This window comes from Nansenia antarctica (assembly GCF_963989245.1).
Source record: "Nansenia antarctica genome assembly, chromosome: 7".
Taxonomy (NCBI): Eukaryota; Metazoa; Chordata; class Actinopteri; order Argentiniformes; family Microstomatidae; genus Nansenia; species Nansenia antarctica.
Window position 1 is genome coordinate 56,817,038 of NC_137677.1, and position 27,554 is coordinate 56,844,591.

General features: G+C 42.9%; 1 protein-coding gene across 1 annotated transcript; it reads right to left on the reverse strand.

Moving 5' to 3' along the window:
* Positions 1-3,377: 3,377 nt before the first annotated feature.
* LOC308162035 (glycerol-3-phosphate dehydrogenase, mitochondrial-like) lies at positions 3,378-25,932 on the reverse strand (the record flags this gene model as incomplete). The annotated part of the gene is made up of 16 exons (XM_080536119.1): positions 3,378-3,503; positions 5,357-5,455; positions 6,714-6,792; positions 7,132-7,244; positions 8,607-8,765; positions 9,211-9,342; positions 10,518-10,693; positions 10,920-11,054; positions 14,473-14,666; positions 15,549-15,693; positions 16,847-17,011; positions 20,433-20,596; positions 21,367-21,464; positions 22,482-22,606; positions 24,409-24,580; positions 25,834-25,932. 16 exons carry the CDS (start codon positions 25,930-25,932, stop codon positions 3,378-3,380), a joined length of 2,181 nt encoding a protein of 726 aa, XP_080392245.1.
* Positions 25,933-27,554: the final 1,622 nt, after the last annotated feature.

Here is a 27,554-nt window from a genome sequence, read left to right on the forward strand (position 1 = left end):
CAGTGACTGATAAAACATACAGCCTTCCAGTTAAACGCCATATTCGTCTACCCCCTTTCACTCTCCTCCCCTCCCACAGCCAACCCCCCCCCCCCCCCCTTCTCTCTCTCCCTCTCTGTTTGTCTGTGAATTTATGAACTGTAGTGATTCTGGCTTGCTACACAGCGTTCACTCATATGGATGAAAACTTAAATTCACTTGCATCAAACGGATTAGTGTTGAAATCCACCCAGTCTTCTTCTGAGCGCTTGTCTCATGACAGATTCCCCCTGACCAGCACGATAGCAATGTCCAATAGAGGGTGCTAGCTGGGCAAAACAATAAGTACAGTTAAAAAATGTACAATTAAATCATTCTTCATTTCAATTTGCCAAGCATAGGCCTAGGTTACACAGTATTGTTGTCGCTTTTCAGATATAATCAGATTAAATGACACATCAAATCTAGCCAATGCTTCAATTGGAGACAAGACCAACCCAAGGGATTAGTACCCCTTTTCCATCAATGGACATGTTTGTGAGCATCTCCAACCTAGCTTTACAAGCAGTAGCAGTGACTTTCTATTGGGAGGCAATTCTACAATAGAAATGATCTTTTTCAGTATAGACTCCTACTGTAGATGCACTGATCATTGTTTTGCATTTTCTTTTCTCTTACAAGAAAGTCCGCCGTTCTATTTTTTTCCCCTGTAACAAATGGTTAAATGACCTGAGCCCAAACGACATTAGTTTTCGATGTGTTCTTAATGAGTCGTCCACTGTATAGTATAAATTCCAATTACATCCAATTAACCCCAATCAGAAGCACCTCATCTGGGGTACTTTTTTTATTTAATGGTTCACTGCTGCTTAAACCATTGATTAGGCTGAATGAGCAGCACTACTAAATGACCACCTTTTAGAAGATGGGAGCTGTTAGCTCTAATAGAGCCTCCATGGCCATTACACCCCTGTGTGGAAAGCTTCCTTCTTTAACAGGCAATATCAACTTTTATATCAGGGTCTCTTACAGGCCTATCCAGGTTAATTTTGACTTTCGCCCATTTGCTGTGTGAGAAAATGTTAAGTAGGATCCTACCATCCATGACCGCTGCGAGTCCATTATTTTCTAATTATGGTACATTCAAATGGACATGCTTGGTTATACACAGTGTTTGCATGTGTACACAATGGTGGTGTTCTGGAAGATAGCAGTCGCACGTGAGGAGTTGATTGCATTGTGTGAATGGCTTTGACGTTCTTGGGTTATGTTCAGTATGCCTATGGGTATTTCAGTCATTGGAATACTGTAAATATGGTGGGGTAGGTGTAGCCTTGTCTAAAGCTATTACCATACTCTGCCCAATGTAAGAATTGTTTACTAGAAAATCATACACTTAATAAAAAGATTGTGTATTACACACAGAGGGCAGTCATATACAACTTGACATAGGGATATATCATAATTAGAAGCAGGTATTGCAAGTGAGAAATGAGAGTTAGAAATGAAGAGGTAATTGCACAATGTTGCAGTTTAGCCACTGGTTAACATACCAGTAACATTTATTCAGTACAGTACTTTTGGCTGAAAACATGAAAACAGTAGCTTAATTTACATTCCATTGCTTTTGTCAGGATGAAGACAAAACTTTATCCAACTGCGTAAGAAGAACAATGACAAAATAAAAGAGTAAATCCAATTCACCATTGAGTATCCTCATGTGCCCTAGCTGGCGGACAACACATGGATAAGCCCTCCCACATACTTTGCCTTGAGAATATCAGTGATTATTCTTCTTTTGAGGAGTTAGCATTGCATAATACCCACACGGCTGGACAGAAACAATCTGTAGATTAGCCCCAACAGAAATCTGCATTATAACTCCCTTTATTTAACCCCTTAAACTATCACCAGTGCATGCACTCGTAAAACAATTCCCTCATAATTTGAGCTTAGTTGAAACAAAACAACAACAAAAACGACAACAACGACCATTTCTTCAACAAATGCACTCGAGTCAACTTTCAAACTGGATTAATTAAGAGGGGAGTGTGGAGTTGTATCTCTTTGAAACGGCTCTCTTACACAACTGTCATACCAGGGGCAAACACATGAAATTTTTATTTTAACAGTGCGCATGAGAAAATAATTGCTTTATTTATAGATACTGTGAAATTAAGCACGCTTAAAAGCCAGGGAGAGTATGGTTTAATCAACCCTGTTGATTCATGCTCTCAATTTGCACTGGATCTGAAAGCAAGGCACATTAAATACATTCCCTTATTACTCTATAAATGCAAGTGGCTAACTGGACAAACCACAAGTAATAAATTAATAGTAATAAAAACACCAAGTGGACAGACAGATACAGAAATTAAAAGCCAGCATCAAATACAACACTTAATCCCATTCAGCATAATAAAACCATGCAAGACAATAACATTTCCTAGAACCAATCACGTGCACCTACTGCAGAATATTTAAACATGCTTACTGTTGATTTGTATCTCATTTGACATCGGCTAAATTAATATAATAAATATCGAGCATTTAGAGTCCATTTGAAAGGGATAAAATACAGATGTTAATGGCAGTGAGTGAAAAATGCAATCATTTTCCAATTAAGTCTTGCATTGAATACCACAGTTGCATTGCATTACATAATGTAAACCATAGAACTTTGCTGAAAATGCACACATAATGAATATCACAATATTCAGCAAAAGATAGTCCTGTAAAATACCTCCCTTCATATTTACTGTATCTAAAAATGTATAAAATGGCACAGTAGAACGGTACACAACAGAACTCTTTTTTTAAACAGACCACAAAGAGTGCAACATCACTTTGCACTGCATCTACACAGAACATTCCTGATGATGTGATTTTGACAACATTTAAAAACAAAAGTAACAGCATACGTGACATTATAAAACATTCACAGACAGCACTCAAATAAATACTATGCACAAATAAATAAAAACTGAAATAAATAGCAGTGTTCATAGAAATAAATAATTTTAAAATATACTCAAAAATAAATATCAAATGTGACCGTAGCAAGAGTTTTAAAGGCAAGGCGTCAGCCATCACATTAGTACTCATGCAGAGATGAGTAAAACACAGTTGTGTAATATGACATGTGCGTGTTGCAGCAGAGACTCCTCCGTGTAACACTGTGAGTTCAGTAACTTTGAATTGAGGACCTAGTAGCCCCATATGTGACCGGCTGTGGGATTTTGGGACCTATCGTAACAGTGGCCAACAGTGTGCACCGGTACTACAGTCAGATGTGGGCCTACTGAATAGTAGGACGATCCAGGGCAGGGCTGAGGGGTGTGGAGGAGGTCACCCAGCCCTGCCCGGCCCATCATGGTGTTGGGCCAGGGGGTCCAGGCTCACACTCCTCCCCCGCTACGGTCCACTGACACAGGCCCCCTCCGGTCTAGACTCTCCTCGGCCGTCTTCATCAGCATGGCCAGACGGTTGTCTGACACCTGGCCCTTCTTCACAGCACTCATCAGCTGGGGACATAAGACATACGACCAATTAGAACATCACTCTCTATAAATGAGGACAGTCTAGCTCTGCTCATGGAATCAGAATTCCCCTCGGTTTTACAGACGTTATATAAGACGCTCTGTGTGCATCATATTTTCTAATGATGGTGAGTGGATTCGTGATCAATGAATAACTACAGATCGGTAACAGATTTGTAATAAATTATTAGTATCAAATAAGGTCCCAATACTTTTATCTTCTTCCAACATGTCCAGCCACCTCATCCCAATCACTCTAACGTGAGTGTGTGTGTGTGTGTGTGTGTGTGTGTGTGTGTGTGTGTGTGTGTGTGTGTGTGTGAGAGAGAGAGAGAGAGAGAGAGAGCAAAGAGAGAGAGTCATTATCATGCCAGAGCATGTTCAGCTCTGTGGCCACACTGGTTGTAAGTCAGCTCATGCCCTAAGTGAGGAAGACCATGCCCACCCATAATACCAGCATCACATCCAGCTTACCCTCCTCAGTACACCCTATCCTACTTGAAGAAGAACACTGCTGGGGGTCCGACATTGGGGCAGGAAATTAGTCGATCTACCTCTCAAAGAAAAAAGATGACTACCTGGAACGGAACTGGGTACATCAACCCCCCTTTTTCTTATTTATTTTGTTCTATTCCATGAACATAGAACATAGAACATAGAACATAGAACATAGAACATTTAATGTCCGTAGACATGGAAGAGCTTCAAACTTAATACGAAAGCCCAAAGTAAAGGTGTTGACTCAATGTCGTCATTAGCTTGATTTTACAGAGCAGAGTACACTCTCCAGACTTCAGGGAACTTTCACACGTCTCACATTATGCCACCCGGGCCTCATACATCACAAGTCATGCTGAGATCCCGGAGACAAAATCCACAGGGTTCTGTGCTTAGAACAGAACATTTCTAACACCAATAGCTAACTGGCTAACTTAATGAGTGCAACCCTAACCCAATATGAACTTGGGTTAGGTTTGATTTGGAGAGATGGTGGGTGGTGGTGCTGCGTGCACGTCTGGTCCTGAACCACTTCCAGGACAGCAGCAGACAACCAGACCAGGTTGAGGACTGGTGTGAGGATCCCCTCCCCCCCCCCGGTCATGGCCAACCCTTCACAGCCCTGAGGTCTTATCTCTTGAGGGACAATTACCATTCCCTTTGCCTTGATCTTGTTTGTTTAACTTGACACAGTGAAGAAAGGGCTGACATTGACCAAGATCCCCTGCATTAATGTGTCTCATGTTCTGCATTCATCATTGTCATCCAGCTGGAGAAAGCTGCCAGTGTCAAGAGGGAGGGAGCTCGTCTATGTGTGTGTGTGTGTGTGTGTGTGCTTTCTCTGTCTCTACGAGCACACACATGCTTGCACATAGACACACGCACACGCACACGCACGCGCACGCGCACGCACACACACACACACACACACACACACACACACACACACGCGCACACACGCACACACACACACACACACACACACACACACACACACACACACACACACACACACACACACACAGGAAAATCTATTCAAGTCATTCAAGATTTGGAGTGCTCTGCCAAAATAAACACTAATTAAGCTGCAAGCTAGGTTGGCTAAAGCACTTAAATTAGACTGATAGCAGAATATGTCGCTTTTATGACATAACTAAGTTGAAGACTCACATTTTGGAGTAATTTTTCAACTTAAGAGCAGGACACTTGGAAGGTGGGCTTGGTATTTAAATATTTTGGTAATATGAGTTACAAAAAAAATATCCGGGCTTCTCCTTTTTTTTTTTTAACACACAGACAAATGATAGATGTTTGCATCTAGCAAAACGGACACACTCTACCTGTAAGAATTCATTCAGTTCCACTTGTCCATTCCTGTTCAGGTCAACTTCATTTAGTATTTCATGGAGTGTGTTCGCAGCAATTTGGACACCGATACTCTGAAAAAAAGAAAATAGTTTAGAGCAGACACACTAACGACTTCGAGGTAGACTCAGCAATATGACCTCATCACAGGAAGTATGTATGTTGAAATGTTTCAGCTTCAACCAAACAAGACATTTCACTCGTGGCGATTCTGTTGAAGCACGTGTGACAAAGAAGAGAATTATCTTAAATTGGGCTCGTTACCTGTGCCGGAAGTCACCCCTTTATTTTATGGCTTGGTCATGAATATATATATATATATATAGTCTACCTCTAAGCTAGGAGTGTGGAAATATACCCCCACTCAGCACTTGAGTCACTTCTACTGCAGTCATAAGCGACGCAAATACAGTATAGGTATTTCATATCAGAGATGAGTTTCCTTATGAATATGTAACCCCAGTATTTGCTTCCTTGCAATGAAATGACTTTAATTTAGATATTGTGTTGACAGAAACTCCCACACAACCCCCACAGCAAACTCACAGCTCAATTAGTACTGAGAGAGGGCTCTTTTACAGAGCCCTGTCACCAGCTGAATCTTTGTGTACAGGTAATCCATACACTTCCAATCAAATTGGTGTGAATGGGTAGGGATTAACGACAGGCCCACATTATATACTCCGCTATACACCAGTGGATAGGAGCCTGAACACTGCCCTTCAACACTAGTTCAACTACTACACACCACTCAACAATAGTGCGACACTCACACATCTGCTAAATGAAAATGTTCCGTTCTTTTTCTTTTTAAATCACGAGCATTGTAAGAATTTGCATTTGTAGTTAATTTGTAGTTGTAGATAATTTGAATAGTTTGATAGAATAGCTTGGGAAGTTTGTTGATAAACTCATTCTGCACATGTATCTTGTCTATGATGATAAGAAAAAAACATTTGATCCCATAACAAAACAACAAGGGGCCTGACTGTTGCCTAAAACATCATTTGATGGTGCTTTTGTAAAACCTCTAGCTCCTGATTACCCAATCTGAGCATTTGGGTACGGAGGTAGCTATCATCTAACTGTGAGACTAAGTGTCATGGTTACTGAACTAAAAGAGGTTGGGAGTTGTGGTTCTAGCAACCTGATGCCACTCGGATCTGATTACGGTAGAATGCTTACTGCTAATAATCACACACACACACACTCACACACCGCACACGCACACGTATGCACACACACGCACACATGCACACACGCGCACACACACGCACGCACACACACGCAGAACAAAGGGAGACACACAGACGAAGAACAGAGGATGTTTACCTCCAATACTGTCTGGACATCCACCGTCGTGATGAAGCCCTTATTTTGTTTGTCAAATTTGTGGAACCTTTTCATATACCTGTTGACAGAGGGAGTTAGATATGGCTGTTGTATTGGAGACAGGAGACATGGACCACCAGAGACAGAGGAGGAGAAGGGACCCAGTCACACTTTGTCACACGGTCACTGGCTTTAATGCCTGTGTAATAATCTTGCTACTACATTGGTAATATCTATCCATTAGGTACTAACATGCGGGTTACATTACGTAATTCAGCATTTGCATTGCAATTGTATAGTAATGTACACAAATGGAATAGGGACTGTTTCTATTTCCACGTGCAACGGAAAACGGATAAACTCCATTAAACACGAGGACGTTCAACTCATTCCATCTACTGTCCCTTCTCTGTCTTACCTGTCCGCCTCTGGAGGAGTCAGGGTGATCTCAGAGGTGTCGGTCAGCTGCTCCGAGCGGGCCTTGGAGCCCATCTCATAGTAGAGGAACTGCTGGGCTGCGGCCAGCTCCTCCTGCAGGGAAACACGGGTAGGTGGAGGACCATTAGCATTAGCATCAGGACATCCATTACTCCAGCGCTGACACACATTAGCCCCCATTCATCACAGCATGCCGCTCACACACAACCAGGTACCACATCTATCAAGGACACTGCAGCCCTATGTACTGTACTAATACTGTACCAACCAGCCCGACCTATCATTAAAGACAGGGATCAGGTCTCTTTAGAGAGGACTGATACTTGTCTTACAAAAGAATGCTGTCTTCGTTTTCTAATTCACATTGAGGGTAACTATTTTGCTTTTAATTTGGTCTAATACACTGTACAAAAATATAAATGCAACACTTTTGTTTTTGCTCCAATTTTGAATTTGAATTGATTGTTGAAATCAAAGACCTAAGATGTACACAAAAGGCCTATTTAATGATGTATATTTTGTTTAAATCTGTGTTAGTGAGCACTTGTCCTTTGCCGAGATAATCCACCTGACAGGTGTGGCATATCCAGATGCTGATTAGACAGCTGCATAATTATTGTAGAGATGTGTCTTATGGTAGAGAAATGAACATTAAATTCACAGGCAACGTGGACATTCCTGGAGTCATGCTGCCAACGCTCCCTCAAAACTTGCGACATCTCGTGTCATTGTGCTGCACATTTTAGAGTGGCCTTTTATTGTGACCAGCCTAATTTAAACAAATTTGTGAACACAATTTGAGAGAAATAGGCCTTTTGTGTACATAGAAAAAGTCTAAGGTCTTTGATTTCAACTTGTGAAAAATGTAAGCAATACAAAAGTGTTTATATGTGTTTATATTTTTGTTCAGTGTTTTATTGCTCTAAGGAATGAACAACATCTTATCCATAACTGGGCATGAGTTCATCGGTGAGGACAATGTCAGGAAGGGTGAGGCCTCAATCTGAATTCACCAGGATCAACCAGTATCAAAGGAAGCACTGCTAGGTATTGCTCTATTTATACCGAAACACAAACACAATGTGTGACTGTAATAGCAAGATCAAAACAATACCTATTTAGCGGCCAGGCAGGCAGATAGAATGGCTTTTGAAAGCGGCATATTATTATTACAGCTTCAACGTAGCAACAGTACAGAGCAAATCTCAGTAATTAACCTATGGTAATGACAAAAGCCAATTTATGGCTCTTAAAGATCAAACGTATCCGGGTTAATGTGAGGTCAATCAAATCCATGAGCGGGAATATTGGAGCGGGAATATCAGCGACGGGATGGGAGTGTTGTTGAGAATAGGAATTCTGTCATTGGGAACATGTTTTTCAACAACATGGTCTAAGGAAAGACTAAAGTAGATAAAGTTGTTACGTTGTCTGTGGGAGATTGTTGCTGTTTACCTTCTTCTTCTCCTCGCTCCATTCCAGCCGTACTGCCATGATCTCTACGATGCGGGGAAGGGCCTCCTCGGCAGCCTGCACGTTAAGGAAGCCCAGTCGCGTGCGCCTAGCGATGACGTCGATGGCTGTGCATGCATACTCCTTAATGGCGTAGTGGACCTGGAAACAACATCACACTTCTAACATCCCTTATCTTTATGCTCCTCAGTTCATTCAGGTCTCAATTCAACCACTTGCAGATTAAAGGCAATTCACATCAGTATATCCAATGACAATGTCAATGAGAGGAACAGCTTGCAGGGGTGTGTCTGTTCAAGGAGGACAGGCTCATTGTAATGCATGGGATGGAAAGAGGAATGGGAATGGGGGTTTGATACCATTCCTCATTCCATTCCATGCTTTACAATGAGCCCGCCCTTCAATTTCTACCTCTGCCGGTGTCGGTTTTAGTGCAATTCACACCCCTGACACAGTGGAAGCAATAAGCACGAACCAGCAGTGGCGTTTGTCTTTATCCGCAATTGGTCGAATTGCAGCCCAAGTCACTGTGTAGAATATTGTGATGATGTTGTCTGTTGTCAAACGTCATATAAATATAACCAACCTCGCTCTCGATATAGGGGAATTCCGACACTAGGCGCTTGCCCACGATAGGCCACCTCTTCCCAGTCACCTGGGCCATCTTGGCCACCTCGTAGGCCTTTCCACCGTAGGTTGACGCCAAGTGTTGGGCCACCTGGAGAACATCAGGACAGGCCTTATTAGCCATTCAGTATTCAATCGAGCAACTCCAAAACAGAATGGTCTAGCGGTCCCTGGGAAGTACCACTGCATTTAAATAGCACCTTTTGATATGAGATCAATACAATGTATTAACAGTCAAGTCACTCATGGGGAGATGCTGAGGGGAGACAGCAGGCTTTGACTGTGATCCATTATGTGCCAGAACTAAACAAAGAAGTTATTTCAATTCAAATGGTTTTGTTACTTTTTTTCCCTTTTTTCTTTCCCCTCTCACAAAAAAGGTCAACCGCTGTCAAAAATATCAGCATATTGACCTTTTTAAACATTCTGGCAACATCAGGATCATAGATTATCCTTTTCTTCCCTCTTCTTCCTCGCTAACGAAGGGTTAAAACTCATTCACACCCAAGTCGCAGTGGGGGGCTGCAACTCTCTTTGCTTGTCATTTGCAGGTCACTGTACAGTTCATTTGAAGTGTAACATGGCTCGGACTGTCCTGGTGATTTGAGTGTATTGTCAGGAGGGTCCGGGTGACCAGGAGAGAGAGAGCAGAACACTGTTAGCGCTTCTGATGCACTCTGCTCTCAGACTGATGTTTCACTCATTGGTCAGATGTGGCTCATCACTGGAATGACAGGGTACTGATGTCATACTCTGGACAGCCGCTTCGAGGACTACGGGAAGCACGATTATTTTTAAAAAATAATATATATATATACAGTATATCTATGATTTTTTTTTCTTTTACAAATGGGTGACTACTATTCATTAGTATCATGCTACACATTGATTTCATACAATTAATGAAGGTCATTTAGTTGAGGAACTCATCAATACCATCATAAAACAGTCTTAAATTGCTATACATTTGCTATTTTATATTAAATATTAAATAAATAAATAGTACTTGTCCAGCACCACATTCGACTGTGGTTGAAGATGCTCAAATTCATCATTTGAAATTGGTGGCTCTATTGTGATTTTGAATCTATAATATTTTAGATTATATTATATATTGAATCTATATATTTGGGGACGTATATATATATATATATATATATACACATTAGGATTGGGCGGTTCCGTCCCCAAATGTAACCGTGGTTTACGGTTTTACCGTGGGATATATATATTTGCATATATACTGTACATATTTGTTTCCCCCACCTCAACCTCCAAGCCGTAGTCCTGCACCAGGCGGATGTACATGGTAGGAGTCCAGTCTTTAGCTCCTTCTAGCCTCAGGCCCACTGTTCTGCTGGGGCCAACGTTCAGGCTATGGGCCTTGGCTGCAGCATCCAACGTCTCCTCAGCCATGGAGCGATACGTCGTCCATTTCCCACCTGAACAATAACACAGTTATTAATACACTTGCTTAGATTGACTTCTGATGTTATATATTGTGGTACATACAGGCACATTTTGATCACATTTTACTAAACATCGCTAAATGTATCATAAACATAATGGTTATGAAATACGTATTGTATTAATATGTATTGAAACTGTACTGTATATTGGAGAAGAAAAAAAAAAGTATGTATACTACATGTGAATTGACAGACGAACCAGCGATGGTGACCAGTCCAGTGTCACTGACATGGACTATGTGGTTCCTGCAAATAGACTGAGTGTCCTTGGAGTTAGGGTCTGTGACCAGCGGACGGATACCGCTCCAGGCAGCCAAGACATCTCCTCTCCTCACTGCACGAGACAAAAGGAACACACACACACACACGCACACACACACACACACACACATGCAAGCACACAAGCATGCACGCGCGCGCACGCACACACACACACACACGCACACGCACACGCACACACACACATAAACACGCACACACACACACACACACACACACACACACACACACACACACACACACACACACACACACACACACACACACACACACACACACGGTTACACAGCGGGACAGCCACACTGCTGTATATATGAGGGTGATGGACAGCTAGTAGAATCATTGAAGTGAAATGCCTCTATCTCTATCCCACATCCAACCGGGCTCCAACTAAAGCTTAAATAACACAATACTCCACCAACGGCTGGAAAATGAATGAGCTATACTGCCCCACAACACTCCACTCTTTTTATATTGCGGTGACATATAAAGAATTAAATATTAATACGCTGTTGTGTATCGATTGGGAAAATAGCTGCCGCCATAATGGGCTCGTTGATATTTCTGAATAAAACAATGACAAACTCGTTATCAAAGGGCATTTTTTAAACATTTATGACAGCTGAGTAGCTTTGGAAGCAGCAGGCCTCGCATGGGCAATAAAAGGCGTGCAGATGAAGACAATGCCCATTTTGTAGCGGAGCAGTGAAAGCTACGCATGATAAACAACGTCCCTCTGGCTGCATTAACCTTAGGGGACCTGGAGCGACGGATTCAAGAGTTCACGGCTCAGTTTGATTGCCTGAAACTTTGCGGGCGTAGTGCTACACGGAGTTCAACTTTTACAGTGGCATCCTCAAAATCCTGCATACACATCGCTCGTATCGAAAACACACACATGCATTCTTTGAAAAACGATGACGAGATTGACGACCTGATTTTCTTTTTTCCTTTTCCGAAAGAAAGTGGGCTTTCTCTACGACGTGAGGGTTACAATATAATATAATATGTAATAGAGGCTCATCGAACAAAAGCTTTTTTTTCCCCCTAATTTTTTAGAATCCAGAGACAATATGAGTGGAACTGATGGTTTCTTTGTTGAGGTGACTCATCGGTTGGGAATGGAACCGTGGTGGGGTGCTGTGGAAACATTCCACCCTAGAGAGAGAGAGAGAGAGAGAGAGAGAGAGAGAGAGAGAGAGAGAGAGAGAGAGAGAGAGAGAGAGAAAGAGAGAGAGAGAGAGAGAGCCCATCCACTCCATACTGCAGGGCGAGAGAACAAAAAGAGCCCAGTCCTTGAGCAAGGACAGGCTAGCGGCAGTCAGAGCAGTACACTAAAGGGGCCAGACCAGTCAGTGGCAGAGTACAGCCATACAGTGAAGGCATCTACTGGAGCTAACCTAGCCTGCTGTGTGTCACTCAGAGGTTGGTGTGACTGTGAGAAGCCATGGAGACCCCCACTGGCCCTTACGGAAAGGACTGGAGAGTGAGTGCCTCCCTGCCTGTCTGTCTGTCTGCCTGCCCACTCCAGGCTAGTTGTGTGTGTGTGTTCCGAGGTGTCACCGCTCACCAATGTGACAAATCCCCCCCTGGAACGATCATCTCCCCCCCCCCCCCCCCCCACACACACACACACACCAGACACCACACAATGGTTGACTGGAGACTCTGAGTCGTAGTAGCACGTCCACAGGCAAGGACGGAGACAGAGGAGTCCGCCAGTCCTCCTGGCCCCCCTCTCGCTTCATCGCACTTCTTCTTTTTTTTTCTCAGGCTGGGGGGCAGAGTTCTGCTGTCCTGTGACCCCTCCAGGATTTTTACCAGGGTCTCGCCCAGACATACGCCACATGTCACCCCGGCCGTCCGGGGCACGCCGCCTGGAGCTGGATGCTGGTCTGAGGGCCGCACTGCAGACCCGCCATGACACATCCACACGCTCCATACAAACCTACCACACATTAACGGCCGCTTTCCCCGCACAGGTTGGGGAGAGCTTACTTCTCGGGCTGAAAAGCATCTTCAATGGAGATTCACCATTGATAGCATGATTAAACCCAAGACATGCTTAATCAGTGGTCCTGGAAACCACCTTGTACTGTACGCATGAGCCATTCCACCTCCTCTAATAAACATTAGGAAAGGCAGAGCCGCAGATCCATGAGAAACGTTCCAAAACACCCACAGACTAATCTTATGCTGAGTACAACCAGGATAATGATGATAGATTAAAAATCATGGAGGACAATAATGTAGTGCTTTGGGATTACTGTGTCATTATGAGGCCAGAGAGGTTGTGGAGGCAGCCAGACCGGTATCAAGCTAATCAATCAAATAATCTTGACAACCTCGTGTCTACTGGAAACAATTAGACCACTTCCACCGAGATCAATAGAACCGGTGCATTCCGTGTAGATACCCACCAGTCATTCGTTTAATACAGTCTCCATGGGGTTTTGATAAACCAGTCGTCGGTCTGCCAAGCCATTTGAGGCTCCAAACAGGGAACAAAAGACATATAAAAAGGGCTCCAGGAAGGTCTCATAAAAATCGCAAATCGAATACAATATATTTTAATGCGTTATGGGTTATTTTTCACTTCACTCATTAACAAACCTCCCAAGTGGCGTCCCACACGACTCTGCGGTGAACGACAAACACAGAAAATCTATTTCCTCTTAAGCGTTCGGGGGAAACAACCGGCGTGCATTATGATCTAGACTCAGGGAAAAACTAAACTGATGACATAGAATCAAAGAGGTTGATAAAGTTACCATAAGAAAGAGGTGGTTGGTATGGTGTTGATGTCTCCTGTGTTTCTAGTGCGGGGTCTCATACATAATTAAAGCAGGAATTTGTATCTGTCTGCACTCTGTGGCCCCTTGATGAATTAATATCTAGTGGAAGTCCTACACAGCCATCAGATTAGGCCATTCATTTCTGTCCGCCGCTTGCTCCATCAGCTATTTGTAAATCAGACGACTGGGAGGAAAGGAAATGTTGAGATTGTTTGGACGTGTATTTATTATTATAAATGGCCATTATGAATTAGGTGGAGATTCTAACGTCCGTGCTATAGTGCCGTAAGTGTAAATGTACACCGATGATTCATTTCCTGCTGAGAAGGATGTGTGTCGACGTGGCCACGGCTGTACCTTTCGCATCATGGTCTTTCATCACGTTATCACATGCAACATTGTCTTGGCGTGTATGGATGGAGTATGGCCATATCACAAATATGAAATGAATAGAAATGTAAGACTTGATATTATTGGTTAATCAAGTTAATCAGACCTGTTTTCTGATAGTAATAATACATTATCATAATTTATTTTTTTCATTATTGAAAAGAGTTTTATAAACAAATTCCCCTATACTGCAGGTAAAGTGTCTTCTTTTGTAATACCACATATGTTCTCTTCCTATCCTTTCAGTCCCTCGGGGAGACCAGAACCAGGTGTTTGTGCCGTAGTCACCTTCCACGTCGGCGCTCAGGTAGTTGCGGATCTCCGTCAGGATGAAGTTGATGTCCTCCTCTACGGGGATAGGGTGTGGCGTGATCTCGGTGGGCGTGTCCGTCGTCCCGGCGATGGTCATCTTCTCCCAGGGCAGGAAGAAGATGACGCGTCCGTCGCTGGTGGCTGGGTCCAGGAGCCCCATGTTGTCTGGACTATAGAGGGGGGGAAGCAAACAAGAAGACTGCATTAACCTTTGGTCTGCTGGGAGGCGTGAGCGGACCGACTGGGGGTGGTGGGGGGGACACCCCATAATCAGCCTCCTGTCAGCGCTCCTTTCCAGGAGATTAATTCTGCTGGGTTTCAATTCCAGAGCTGCTCCCATAGCCCCGGCTCAGAGTGCACATATTGTCCCTGTTTAAAACACATGCACATGGTACTGACTCAATTTAACACAGGAAGAGGGGTGGGGGGGGGGGGGGTGAGTTGGGGAGCTGGGGGAGTTGGGGGGGGCTGGGGGGGTAAGGGGAAGTAGCTTTCTCACCCCTGCGAAACACAAATAACATGCATCAACAAGAAAACCAGAGAAACCACCAGATATGGTAACGCAGAAAGGAATCCAATCAAAAAGTCCATTTGCACCGCCATCACGCGAAAGTCTGGTTGAGTAGGCTGGGACTCTATTCCCCCCCCCAAAAACGGAACCTATCCGTAGATAAATGGTATACAATGCTGAGCGTCTGGTTGATTTCACTCGTCTAAATCGGCTCTTGGACCTAACAAGAAACTGTGAGTAGAGACAAAGGAACCTGACACACTCTTCAACAGTGCTTCTCAGCAGCGAGCACCTGTTCTGAACTAACCATGCAGGAAAAAAGAGAGAGGAGCGCCCCTGGAATCTTACACAGTGCATAATGTTTAGGCCCTAGTAGCTGTTGCCTAGCTCTGGAGCGGCGCCTCAACAGACGAAGGTGCTAATGAATTGATCAGGCAGAGCTAATGACCCGCTGATGCAGAGGTGATGTTGAGGAGGGGGTGGCGGGGGTGGGGGGTGGGGGGACAGTGACAGAGACGGAAGGGGCGGTCGTTTGTTATACCTGTAATAGCCTGGGATGACGATGTGCACCCCAGCACTGGGCTGACAGATGTTGGGGTTCTTCTGATCATCCATTTTGCGCAGCGCGTCCGTGAAAGGTCCCGTGGCATTGATAACACATTTGGCTCTGACATCAAATTCCTGCCCTATGAAAGGAAAACAGCATCAATCACCAGGGGCCATTCATCTGGACCTGGTGACAAGGCAGATTATTAATTTATCAGCCCCAACACCTCCTCCTGTAATAGAGTGGCTCCTCGCATGTGTCCATGGGAGACTTCCCAGGATTGTAATTAATAGGGAACAGACATACCTAATTTCCCTCTCGCCTCTTTGTGTCAAAGTGCGGCCCAGGAGGCACACACAGTGTGTGTGTGTGTGTGTGTGTGTGTGTGTGTGTGTGGTGTGTTTGTCTGGTGTGTGTGTGTCTGTGTGTCTGTGTGTGTGTGTTTGTCTGGTGTGTGTGTGGTGTGTGTGTGTGTGGTGTGTTTGTCTGGTGTGTGTGTGTGTGTGTGTGTGTGTGTCTGTGTGTGTGTGTGTGCGTGTGTTGAGGGAGTCTTTTGATTGTGCAGAGGGAAATGTTTGTTATAATGTGATGCTCGATGTTGACGAGCTTAATAACGGGGCGCATATCAAAGGTAGCCGGATGATACTAAATGATCTGTTTTGACAACGAGCTGAATAATGGAATAGCCTTCCTAATTTGACTTGTGACACCGTGTCTAAAACTAAAGCAGAGAGGAGAGGATTTGAATGACATAAAATAATGGGTTTTTGTTTTTTGTTTTTCTAGCACTTGACACCTTCACTCTGTGCAGAAAAAACGGTGATTTCATTTATTCTAATAAACACTTCCCTTATGGAGCCTCACTCTCTCACAATGAAAAGTGAGACATCTCAGAGAGCACACAGCCATCTTAAAAAACATAAGGGGGCAGTCATGTATTGAGATCCTCAGATCTTGGTTATTCATGAAATGTTCCAGAATCTCATCATTTTCTCCTTACTGCTTTATTCCTCCTGAGCCACACCTATGCATGACATTTAAAAGGTAAGTAAGGCCATTTGGAGTACGCTAATTCCGCCTTACACCGCTACCAGATCTGAAGCAGCCTCTGTACACCATAAAACGCTTATCAAATATTAAAGCCCCTCACATTAGATGTGCGATGACTATGTGCAAAATAGCACTGATTAGCAGCAGTCCCTCAGAGGCGCCCGTTCCCGTTGTGAACGCTAGAGAACAGCCAAGAAGGAAGGAAGCAGACATTTGTGTGTGTGTGTGTGTGTGTGTGTTACCTGTGATCACGTCCCTGCAGCGCGCTCCGCAGACCCTCTCCTTGCCCGTCTGAGGGTCTGCCCTCTTCAGTAGGTGCACCACTTCAGTGTAATTGGCTATGGCAGCCCCATACCTGGCAGCAGTGAGGGCGATGGCGAGGTTCATTCGAGCATCGTTGTGTTGTCCTGCAGCGGGGGGACAGGACCAGAGGAGGGGACGTGAGTCACCCCCAGTCCTGGTGACTGGTGGTATGGAAGTGTGTCGGAACCGATATGTCACATCTGTCCCTGTCACTTTGCATCAGTGCGATGGCTGCTCTGGCCACACAAGGAGCAACACACTTAAAGCCACAGTGGCCCTTTGGCCTGTGCACGGGCTGCCCCCGCCCCCCCCCATCCCTTCCCCTACCGCACCCCTCTCCCTGCACTGGGGGGGGAAAGGGAGAGGGGGGTGGCTCTGCAAAAAGAGCAGCGGGCGCGGGAAGGAGGGAGGGAGGGAGGGAGGGTGGGCGGTTGTACAAAGTGTTAAATCCACCAAGTAGGAATTTAAAAACCTGTTCTTTGATAGCCCATGCCTATTCGTGTACACATGAACACAACACACAGGCCTATTTCTGAACACGCACGCATGCACACATGCACACACATGCACACGCATGCACACACATGCACACACAAACGCTTGAGCAGAACATAAGCGACACGCATTTGGAAGTGGACACTTCATGGAAATTGTTAACATTCAATAGATAGCTCAGTTATATATAGTTCAGCCCCTATACACAGGGGAACAAGGTTCAATGAGGATAAAGTCAACTAAAGATTCATCAATAATAATAATAATAATTGAATAAATGTATGCAAAAATAAATAAATAATGGCGGTGATCATTGGAAAAATAATCATTTGCACTGTCCTTGGTTGCCATGTTTTTCCAATACATCAACATGAAGGGAAACAATTCTGACTACAATTCTGTTCTACTTCCAAAAGCTGAGGATCCCCCCCGCAGAATCCTTTTTAATGAGCAGAGGAATCTGGTATCAAGATTTATGAATTAATCCCTCACTGGCTCTAAAATACCAGAGATCTATATTCAGAGTCACAAGGTCAGAAGTTTTGTAATTTAAATGAAAGGGTCTAAAAGGTGACAAATGAACAAAGCCGGGTTTCATTAGGAAGTGCTTCTTATGTACATCTTTTTAAGATTTATCGCTGGAAGAAAAAAAAAAGGCTCTCTTGGTTGAAAGTAAAGAGAGAATAGAGATGATTAATCACTTTTAATGTTGGGTGTCCTGGGTGACTTTCTTTCTATTTGTTATTGCCAGGGAAGTTCAAGTCCTCATTGTTGGGCTGGAGGGGAGAATGTTGCTGCTTTGCAGGAATGAGCAGCTCCTTTTGTGCCCTGATTTATTTTATGTTTGAACGACTAGAGGCTAGGTAGGCTAGAGGCTGCTGGGGTCTGGTTAATGTTACCACATGCTTCAAGCCATTCCACCACTAAGGAAATTAAATAAATAAATTGGAAGCAAAAAGTAAAAAAACAAGAAAACAACAGATTTTAAAGGCCACATTTTAGAATGAATTACATACAAGAATATGCACCCTGCCATGATGTATTAAGGAGACCATAGAGTCCCACTTATTCATCTATGTAAGAGCTGAATATGCCCATCGGAGTGGATGGCTGGTAAACAGGCGTTGCGGGCATGGTAAGCAGGATACTGAGGGGCTAGTAGACCAGTGCCAGTGTCTGATCCTGGATGGTGGTTGAGACCTCTGCTGACCTTTGACACCATGATTGACAGTTCTGTTACCAGCCTGTCAGAGACTGGCACTGGGCACAGCACAGCAAAATTGACCACCGTGTGTCCATCAATTCTCTGAATCAGTCAGATAAACTGGATGACAGGGGAATGAATGGTACGATAGTGATAGTAACATTATAATCTCAATAATAATAATCATAATAATAATCATAATCATAATCTGAGAGATAAACCACAAACTGAAAAGATTGAGCAAGGTTAAATGAGCCTCAAAAGTCCCTCGAGGAGAAGGCAGTTCAGTGGGGCGTCCTGCCCCTACCTCCGCTAAGCCCACGCCTCCTGGAGGTACAAAACTCACTGGAGTGAGAGGAACTCCACGGCTGGACAAAATGCTGCAAAATGACAGGGACAATAATGACAATGAATTTCATGTCTCCCAGTCATGAGCCAGAGATGCTTGGCTAGGCTGACTTGTCCAATTAAATTGTTGCAGGTACAGCGGGAGACGCAGTTATTATCCAAGACACTTCTGTCAATTACTCCTCTGGCAAAAAAGGAGGAGGGTAAAGAGGGAGGAGACAAATACAAACAAAGAGACCAAAAACTCACCAAAAAATGCATATGAAAATGATGAAGAATATTAGTGGGTATACAAGTCATATATTATCACTACATTGTAAAGTACCACTGCATGAGGTAAAGAAGAGATTTCACTGTCATCTCATTCTAAATTGTTCAAATTATTGTTCTGTTATTTGGATCTGTAGCTCATGTTTTAAGTTGTTCCACAATAATTTCTGACTAAAACATCTAAATCATCTATCATGAGTACATATTCGAAGGCTAAGGCATGTCAACATGTTGAAAATTGAGGAGATGAACTCAAGTCGTCAAAGCCAGTCCCCAATAATGAAGGTCAGACAGGGAAATGTCATAGCCATAATTGTTCCCAATTGAATACTGCTGAAGAAAATTACAGCTTGAAGAAAAAATATAATATTTTCATTCAAGACTTTTTTTTGGTGTACATTTGAAAAAAATCTTCATCCTTTGTCAAAACAATCTGATATTTGAGGGGGGGGGGGTATATAAAAAAGCTCATATAAATAGCTGCTGCAGCATAATGCCCCCTCTCCCACTTACTTCTGCTAAATGAGTAAGGTTGACAGATCACTGCTCAGATCGCAGCCACATTCCCTCCGAAATATGTTGCCTTTTTGCAGTACATGGGAATCCACATATCCGCAAATGCTAAATGAAGTCTGACAGATAGCCTAGAGAAACAAAGTTGGGAGTTTGCGGCTACAAGGGAGACCTTGAGTGAACAGGACATGCTATGTACACCCTGACTAACAATCAACATATGCTTTGTTTTTCTGATGCCAACACAAGGCACATATAGCCTGGAGAAAGATGGATCCTGGGACTGGTTGGCAACCAAAAGCCCACCAGCTATTTGCTGTTTAAAAAAAATGGTGTTTCTAATTTGTTTACGCTCACATAGCCAGCAATTACTTTGAAAGACACTGCAGTGTAAGACACTGGAAATGTCTTTAAGAAACATAAAAGACTTAAGGATTAGGTAAGGGAAGGTATTTAAAAAGGCCATCATTTAGAGGTACATTTAATGTTCTAATAATCCTGTTATTTCTGCCGATGGAGAGCAGCGTGGCTCAAACACCCTTCTTCGTTTCATAGCCAAATTATTAGATTACAAATCAAACCTTTTCAGATGCTACGATATTATACTGTTAGGTCTCATCCTGTCTTTTCAAAAACAGGAGTCAGTCAATAAGAATTAACTTAAAAGAAGTGCTTTTAAGTGTTTGGATGCTTACCATCATAATAGACAATGGCTCCCACCAGCTTATCTTTCTTCAGCATGGGAAAGTGCTCCAGAGCCTTGGTCTTACTGAGGACGTAGCTACTCTTCAAGCACTGCGACCCAGCCACCAGGTCATACATCTTGATCCCTGCCCAGTAGTAAGGAAGCTGCCACCACCTTACAAATACAAACAAAAACATACATACTGTGGTCAAAATGGTACTGAAATGTTTCACAGGACCATTGAAGTGTTCTGGTATTAGTCTCTTTCTCGTTCAACTTGAACCCTGCACTTGTGATCATTTCATGGATGTGTGTGTGTGTGTGTGTGTCAGCTTCTGAACAAAACAGTTGCCATAAATTTGCTGTCATTGCTAAGAAGAATACATCATATATTTGATTCATATTGCATATACATTCAATTCTGTGGTGGTTTATTCATATTTAAACATGACTGTGTGTGGAATCTACACTTGTGACTGTGAGGGATGTGGCGTGTGATGGCATGATGCGTCTAGGCAGTGGCATGACCAAGAATCGTGAGCCATTCTGGCATTCCCTCTCTCCACACCCTTCGGTAATTAGACACACCTGTACACTGCTTTAAATACCAGAGACGAGCTGAAATGTCAGGTGCAATTAAAGAACATGATAGCAGGCAGCACCAATCAAATCAAGACCTCTGAGTTCACCCAAGAATGAGAGGGGCTGAGGTGGGGTGTTCGGATGGTGATCAGGAAACCTACAGTACAGACCACTCATTCTCTACACCCTCACCCTCAATGGTCTTCTCAGCCTGGGGTGATTCTCTTAAAGTTTACTGCCATTCAGCCGAACTTCTTCATCTTCCAAACTTCATGTCTTTATTAAAGGTTTACTGCCTTTCTGTGGTATATGGGGTGAGAAATGACAGGAGAGGAGGATGAGAGGACTGAGGACATTCTTACTTGTATACGGGGAGCATTATGGGTAAGGGTGCAGACAAATGGGGTGCGATATCCAGGAGGTTGGAGCGCTCATGGAGGGCTTCCTTCACCATCATATACTAGCAGAGGAAAGAAGGTGAAAGAGAATAAGTGTCACGAGAATAAAACATAACTCAAGCTCATTCTTATCCACATTGCCCTCTCTGAAGTTTGGTCACATTATTCATTTCTCTGAATGAGTAGTACAGTTAGAACTGAGGTCACACGGAAAACAGAATAACATACATGCAAGAGACGTAAGAGAACGGCTACGGTGTATATTTAAGTTAAAGTATATTTGACAGTGTAATCATTTGACACAGTGATCTAATGCCTGGCGGTGGAACAGCATCAGGTTAATTGTGTTAAATTAGAACAACACATCAGAACAAAATGGACATGGTCTTTATAAATGATACGATGTAAGACTTTATGGGATTAAAATGTTGTTGTTGTCATAGATGACCAAAGTCACCAGCCCGAAGACAATACCTACTGGCATCGCCTTCATTTGCTCTTCCTTTCTTTTTTTCCCGTAGCATGTAGAGTAGCCTATACTTTACTGCAGGGCTGCTGACTGTGCACTTGTGTTTCCTACAATCACACTAATTGGCCCTTTCTAGCGCTCACCTCCAAGACCCCAGCATGTTCATACAGATAGGAAAATAAGACTCCCCAAGAAAACACCGGCCTAAAATAATGAGATTCCTCAAGTACTCTGAAATGTAACAGAAAATGGTGACATTTGAGTTTGAACCTGGGTGACTCTTCTTAACAATACACAGACAGAAGAAGACCCAAATGCTTTATTCCTCTTATTACTTTGAAATAATTTCCTATATTAGCCTAATTCCCGTCTTGATAATGACAGGGGGGTACTAGTCCTCCTCCTCCTCCTCCCTCTCTCTCTCTCTCTTGCCAAGTTTTAGGAATTCTTCGAAATAACTTAAAAAATCACAGGCAGTTATTCAAGAAGAGCATGTCAAGACCTCTGGCGTTTGATAAATGAACGAGGAGGGTAAATAAAGCAATAGGACCAGACGGACCAGGAATTTCACTGATAAGTGTCAGCTGCTGAGAAAAAATGAAGCATTTACCTGTTCATAATCTAATTTCATGATGGCTTTCTGTAGATATCGGACTCCTCCATGAATGAGCTTGGTGCTCCGGCTGCTGGTGCCGGATGAGAAATCGTCTCTCTCTACCAGGGCAGTTTTAAGATCTGACGACGGGAACCAAGGCAACAGATCAACACCAAGTGGATATTTGGCCACTTAATGTCCACAAATGTTTAGAATACATCACATATTATTCACATATGCATGTCCTCTCTGCTGTAATATGCATGATGGGAAAAATATTGTGCAGGGCATACATATTCCATTGGGTGAAAAACGGCAATCATTTTCATAAGAATGACTGTGTGAACCGTAAAAGGCAGTCCAAATGTTTTGAATTCGAGGAAAGAAAATATATTATACATACACTTGCTCTATAAAAAAAAATGTGGGTCTGCATATCTGTACTAAAACGGAGTATATTTGTGGAGAAATCCTCTGACTTCCATCACATTCTTTAACATTGAAACTGCTCCTCTCTCCCACCATAGAGGCCTGTGTACCATCCCAGTCGGATAGAAACTGTAAATCCCAATTTTGAAAAGAAGAAAGAGAGAAAAAAAAACTAATGTGGATTAGGAAGAGGGGGATGAAGGGGTTTCCAAACCCCCACTATTCCACCATTAGACAGTCAAACTGGATAAAGGAGCAAAACAGATTAAAGAAACCTCTAACGAGCAGCATAGATAATTGATTTAGGATGTAACCGTGTAACCGTGAGAGGACGCACCCGTTCATCTAGGGGGAAAACAAATAGTCATCCTTCAAGCTGTGGTGGTTGGACTTTGCCCCTTAGTCTTTTCAAGGGGGGAGAAATCCTCCAAGTCCAAGGATTGTGGAGTTCCACCCTCCAGAGCTGCCCTGTGAAGCGCCTTACAGGCTGAGCCCTAGGGGCAGGGCTTGGAAGCAGCTTCAGCACAATGACTAGGAGGTTATGCAACATCAGGATGGAGAATATCCATCGGCTGCTGTGAGGGGGGCGACTGGAACAAAAGCATGCCGCCGTTCAAAATCCTTGCAAAATGCTGCTCCAAACCACTGCTGTCGTTGTTGTGCCAGTAGAATAAATGGGATTCATCAGAATTATTTCACTTATGGAAATGAGAGTGCTTAATCAAAATAGGCCTACAGTACACTTCAAGGCGACTAAATACGACAACAGTTGTCACTAAGAGTTTGTTCGATACACAATAACTTATGTTATGTGCAAGTGGAGAAATCTGACATTTTCACTATGCATAGTGAAGGTATTGTAGAATATTTCAAGATTGATCAAGTGCAAGGACTTAAAGGGGCAATCTGGGATTCGAACAACAAAGCGGTCTCCCTGACACTTTTTGGAGTAAACAGCTGAGGGAGGGATGGGGCTATAGAAAATGAACCACTCTCAAATTCATAGACAGAGCTATGGATGCAAGGACTAACCATCAGTTGCCCAACCATGAGATCAAAATTATAGTTTTACCATGCTTTTAAGCTATACTGTGTTAGTTTACAATTACATTGTTTACAAACAATGGGGTAAAACAAGCTTATATTTGGGGTTTTAATGGGGTAAGACAGTTGATCTAAGCTCATGAGGCATTTATAGTTGATTTAGTCTTCAAGAATCAATGGCTATATCATTAAGTCCAAAATATATCATTAAGTCAAGTCCAAAAATGTATGTACCAATCCCAGATTGGGTTAGGGTTGGGGTTAATGGTGGGCTAGGGCTTTAGGGCTTTAGGGTTAGAGCTTTAATGGTGGACTATAGTAGAATCAAGAACGCCAAACTAAAGCTACCAAACTAAGTACCGTAACCTACCCTGTGTGGTGTAAACGAATAGGCTACCCCAGAAGATATGGGATATGGGAAAGGGCACTAGGAGCAACCGCTAGACTGCTAATGATAGAGGCAACTTACTCCGTGTGACTGCATCTAAGGCACAACCTGAGCCCGTGGCTCCTCCCCCCACCACGAGCACATCAAACTCCTCAGTGCTGCGTAAGGCCCTTAGCTGAGCTGGCCTGGACGGGAGCCCATCCTGGAAGGGCATGTTCACCTGTTCAAGCGCCTCCACGCGCGAGAGCCGGGCCTAGATCATCCGCGCAAACAAACCAGTCATCCATTTCATTGTCATATGACTCCAGGGGACAGTACACATTAATAAATGTGTTTCATTATTATGCATATGTCTTCAAACATTCTTGATGATGGATTTAGGAAAAAAGAAACCATGCATTTTCTGTGAAAAAAAAATGTCAGACACCACCAAGGAATAAAGAAAAAACAATAAATCACATGCAAATTCATAACAGCTCCCTCCCCACCCCACCCCATTTCAAAATATTGTCCATCTAGATTAATCACAAAATCTGCATGCTACCTGCATATATATTATTGTTGTACCAAAAAGATATTGACTGAAGCACTGAAGAATCTAGTACAGTGGGCCTACATCCAATAATAGAGCAGCTAAACAAAACAAAAACAAACAAATAAACTGAAAAAAGTGTCAATACAATATACAAAAAGTATGTATATATATGACATGCACTAAAGATTATATTATCTAGGCTAGGATAATACATCAAGATAAAAAAACAAAACAGGTCACCATACTTATATTAATTGGAATGATGGCAAGACACAAATCACACACATACTAGGAGCTAGCAATGTTATTTGAGGTGCTAGCCTGTGCAGCATGCATAGTGAAACTGCATTCTCAAAGTTGTATCTTACCCATTCATGCTTTGAGATGATGATGTGGAATAAAGATGCCATGCAACAAAAAATAAGCATAGTGTTTGTACTTAAATGAGATAGGCCTAAAAGGCTTACTTTTTCTGTATAACTCTGTAGAGCCTCTATGTAAGTACTCTGGTAACATCATAGTATTAACCTGGAAAGGCCTAGTCATTGAATAGACTAATTGTTTCATAATATAATAATAATATATGCCATTTAGCTAACACTTTTATCCAAAACGACTTACATTGCAGTGAGTGCATACATTTTTCATATATGTGGTCCCAGCCGGAATCGAACCCACAACATAAGCATTTTTAGCGCCGTGCTCTACCAATTGAGCCAAGGAGGACCATCATTGCATAGCATTGGAGTTGAGGATTTTTGTTATTACACAGTTGGAATAACAGGTTTTTCCCCCTGGTGTAAGCTAATATCAGAACATGTTACTCCATTAATATGAAATTACAAAGCAACTGGCTTTGTAATAAAATGTATAGGTACTCATAAACATACTCTGAAAACAGACACATTAGAAAACAAGATCTCCCACTGTAGCATTTAAATTATGTGGAGGCCCTCAAGCTAGAAACTCACCTGTTTTCTTCTGTATTCTGTCAGCTGCGTAAGGCCATAAAAAGCAACCAAGCCTCCACTCACGACAGCTGTTCCCTTCACTACCTTTCGGAACGCCATGCTTCCTGGAACAGTTACAAAAATACACATCACTCAAACAACAGTGCACTATCCCTCTACGAGGGCGTGTCCATTTGTAACCTGTTTGACGTTACAACCGCAAACAATAAGAGTGCAACTCAACTGCAGTAAATGGTTAGAAACAAATGCATCATGAATGCAGTAGTGGCGCCTTTGTTTATAGTTTGCTGAGAGTTAGTTTTCTCTCAAGGGCAGCACCTGTTGGGTGACTACTTTGTTTTCTGACACCATCTCAATCACAGTAAGGCTATTCAACTGTTGCCAGGATTGCTTCATCAGCACCACAACGTTGAGTATGCACACTGCAGGCACAGTGCAGGAAAATCCTCCCATCCAGCTGCTTAAGGAGAAAGCCCATGCAGCTTATGCAAAGCTTGAGCCTTTCCCTCATCCATTCAGGACTCTTTACTGGGACCGAAATGGAATCCCAGCAAATTCTGGTGTGAATAACAGCGAAAGCAGAGGATCAGACACAAAGCGTGAATTATGTTTCTTTGTGATTAAACAGTTTTCTGATATAGGCTTAGATATAGCCTAGGTCTCAATCATCTGTACAAAGCAAAACAGTGAGATGTAGCCTAGTTTAGCCTATTTTGATCCCCCAGCGTTGATGGTTAGGCTAGAAGATCTTCAAAGAGATTGACAAAGAAACTATCGTTTTGCCTGATTTTCACAAGAACACAATCCAACAGGCAATTGATTGTGGCATCAAGGCCACCTGCAGCTTCAGAATACATTTCCAGGAGAGAGAAGAAGAAAAAAACAGCCCAACTTGGAAATATTGCCCCGCGCCATGAATATGCAGGGACTTGATACCAGCAGTGTCATTACTAATGTTGCTGCCAATTACAGAGCATGTCATGACACCGTGATTCATGAATATTCATCACTGACTGAGACGGAGGCAGAGCCATACAGAGGCCTCTATCCCCATTTTACTGTCTCATTGTGAATGGTGAACAGGTACCTCCATCATATCATGAGAGGCGCATTCCAGCTGGAAGACAAGCTGTTCCATAAGGCATCGCTAGTTAACAGTATGTTATATAAAGGTGTATTAAAGTGATGAAGTGCTCCCTGGCTCTAAAGAGCAGGCATTAAAGCATATTAAGTAGACATTTAAGCTTGTAAAGTGGGAATCTAGAAATGGAAATAAGACATAGGGCAAAGGAATGCCTTAAGGTGAGATAGGTGTTAATACTCTGAAAGTTAGATTCCATTCTGATTTGTTGTCATGAAGTTTGTCAGTTCCATCAACAAATAATCTATAAAATATCTAGAACAAACTCAACGTGACTTATACAGGCACAATAGAATGCAAATAATAATAAAGAACAAATAATTCACCCAGATGCAAAAATAATAAGGTCTAAAATCAAATCAAACCAAGACAGAGAGGGTTGGATGTTGGCCAGGTAGAGGGGAATGTGAACTATTTGAGAAGGCTGAATGGACCATGATGACTGCATCACAGTAGGAATTCCCCAAGGTTTAACATGCATGGATTTTCATCATAATTTACATAAATTCGCTATCAAAACCTCCTATTTCAATGTAACCAACTTGATCTTTGTTTCCAGCTACAGCACACAGCTATCTAC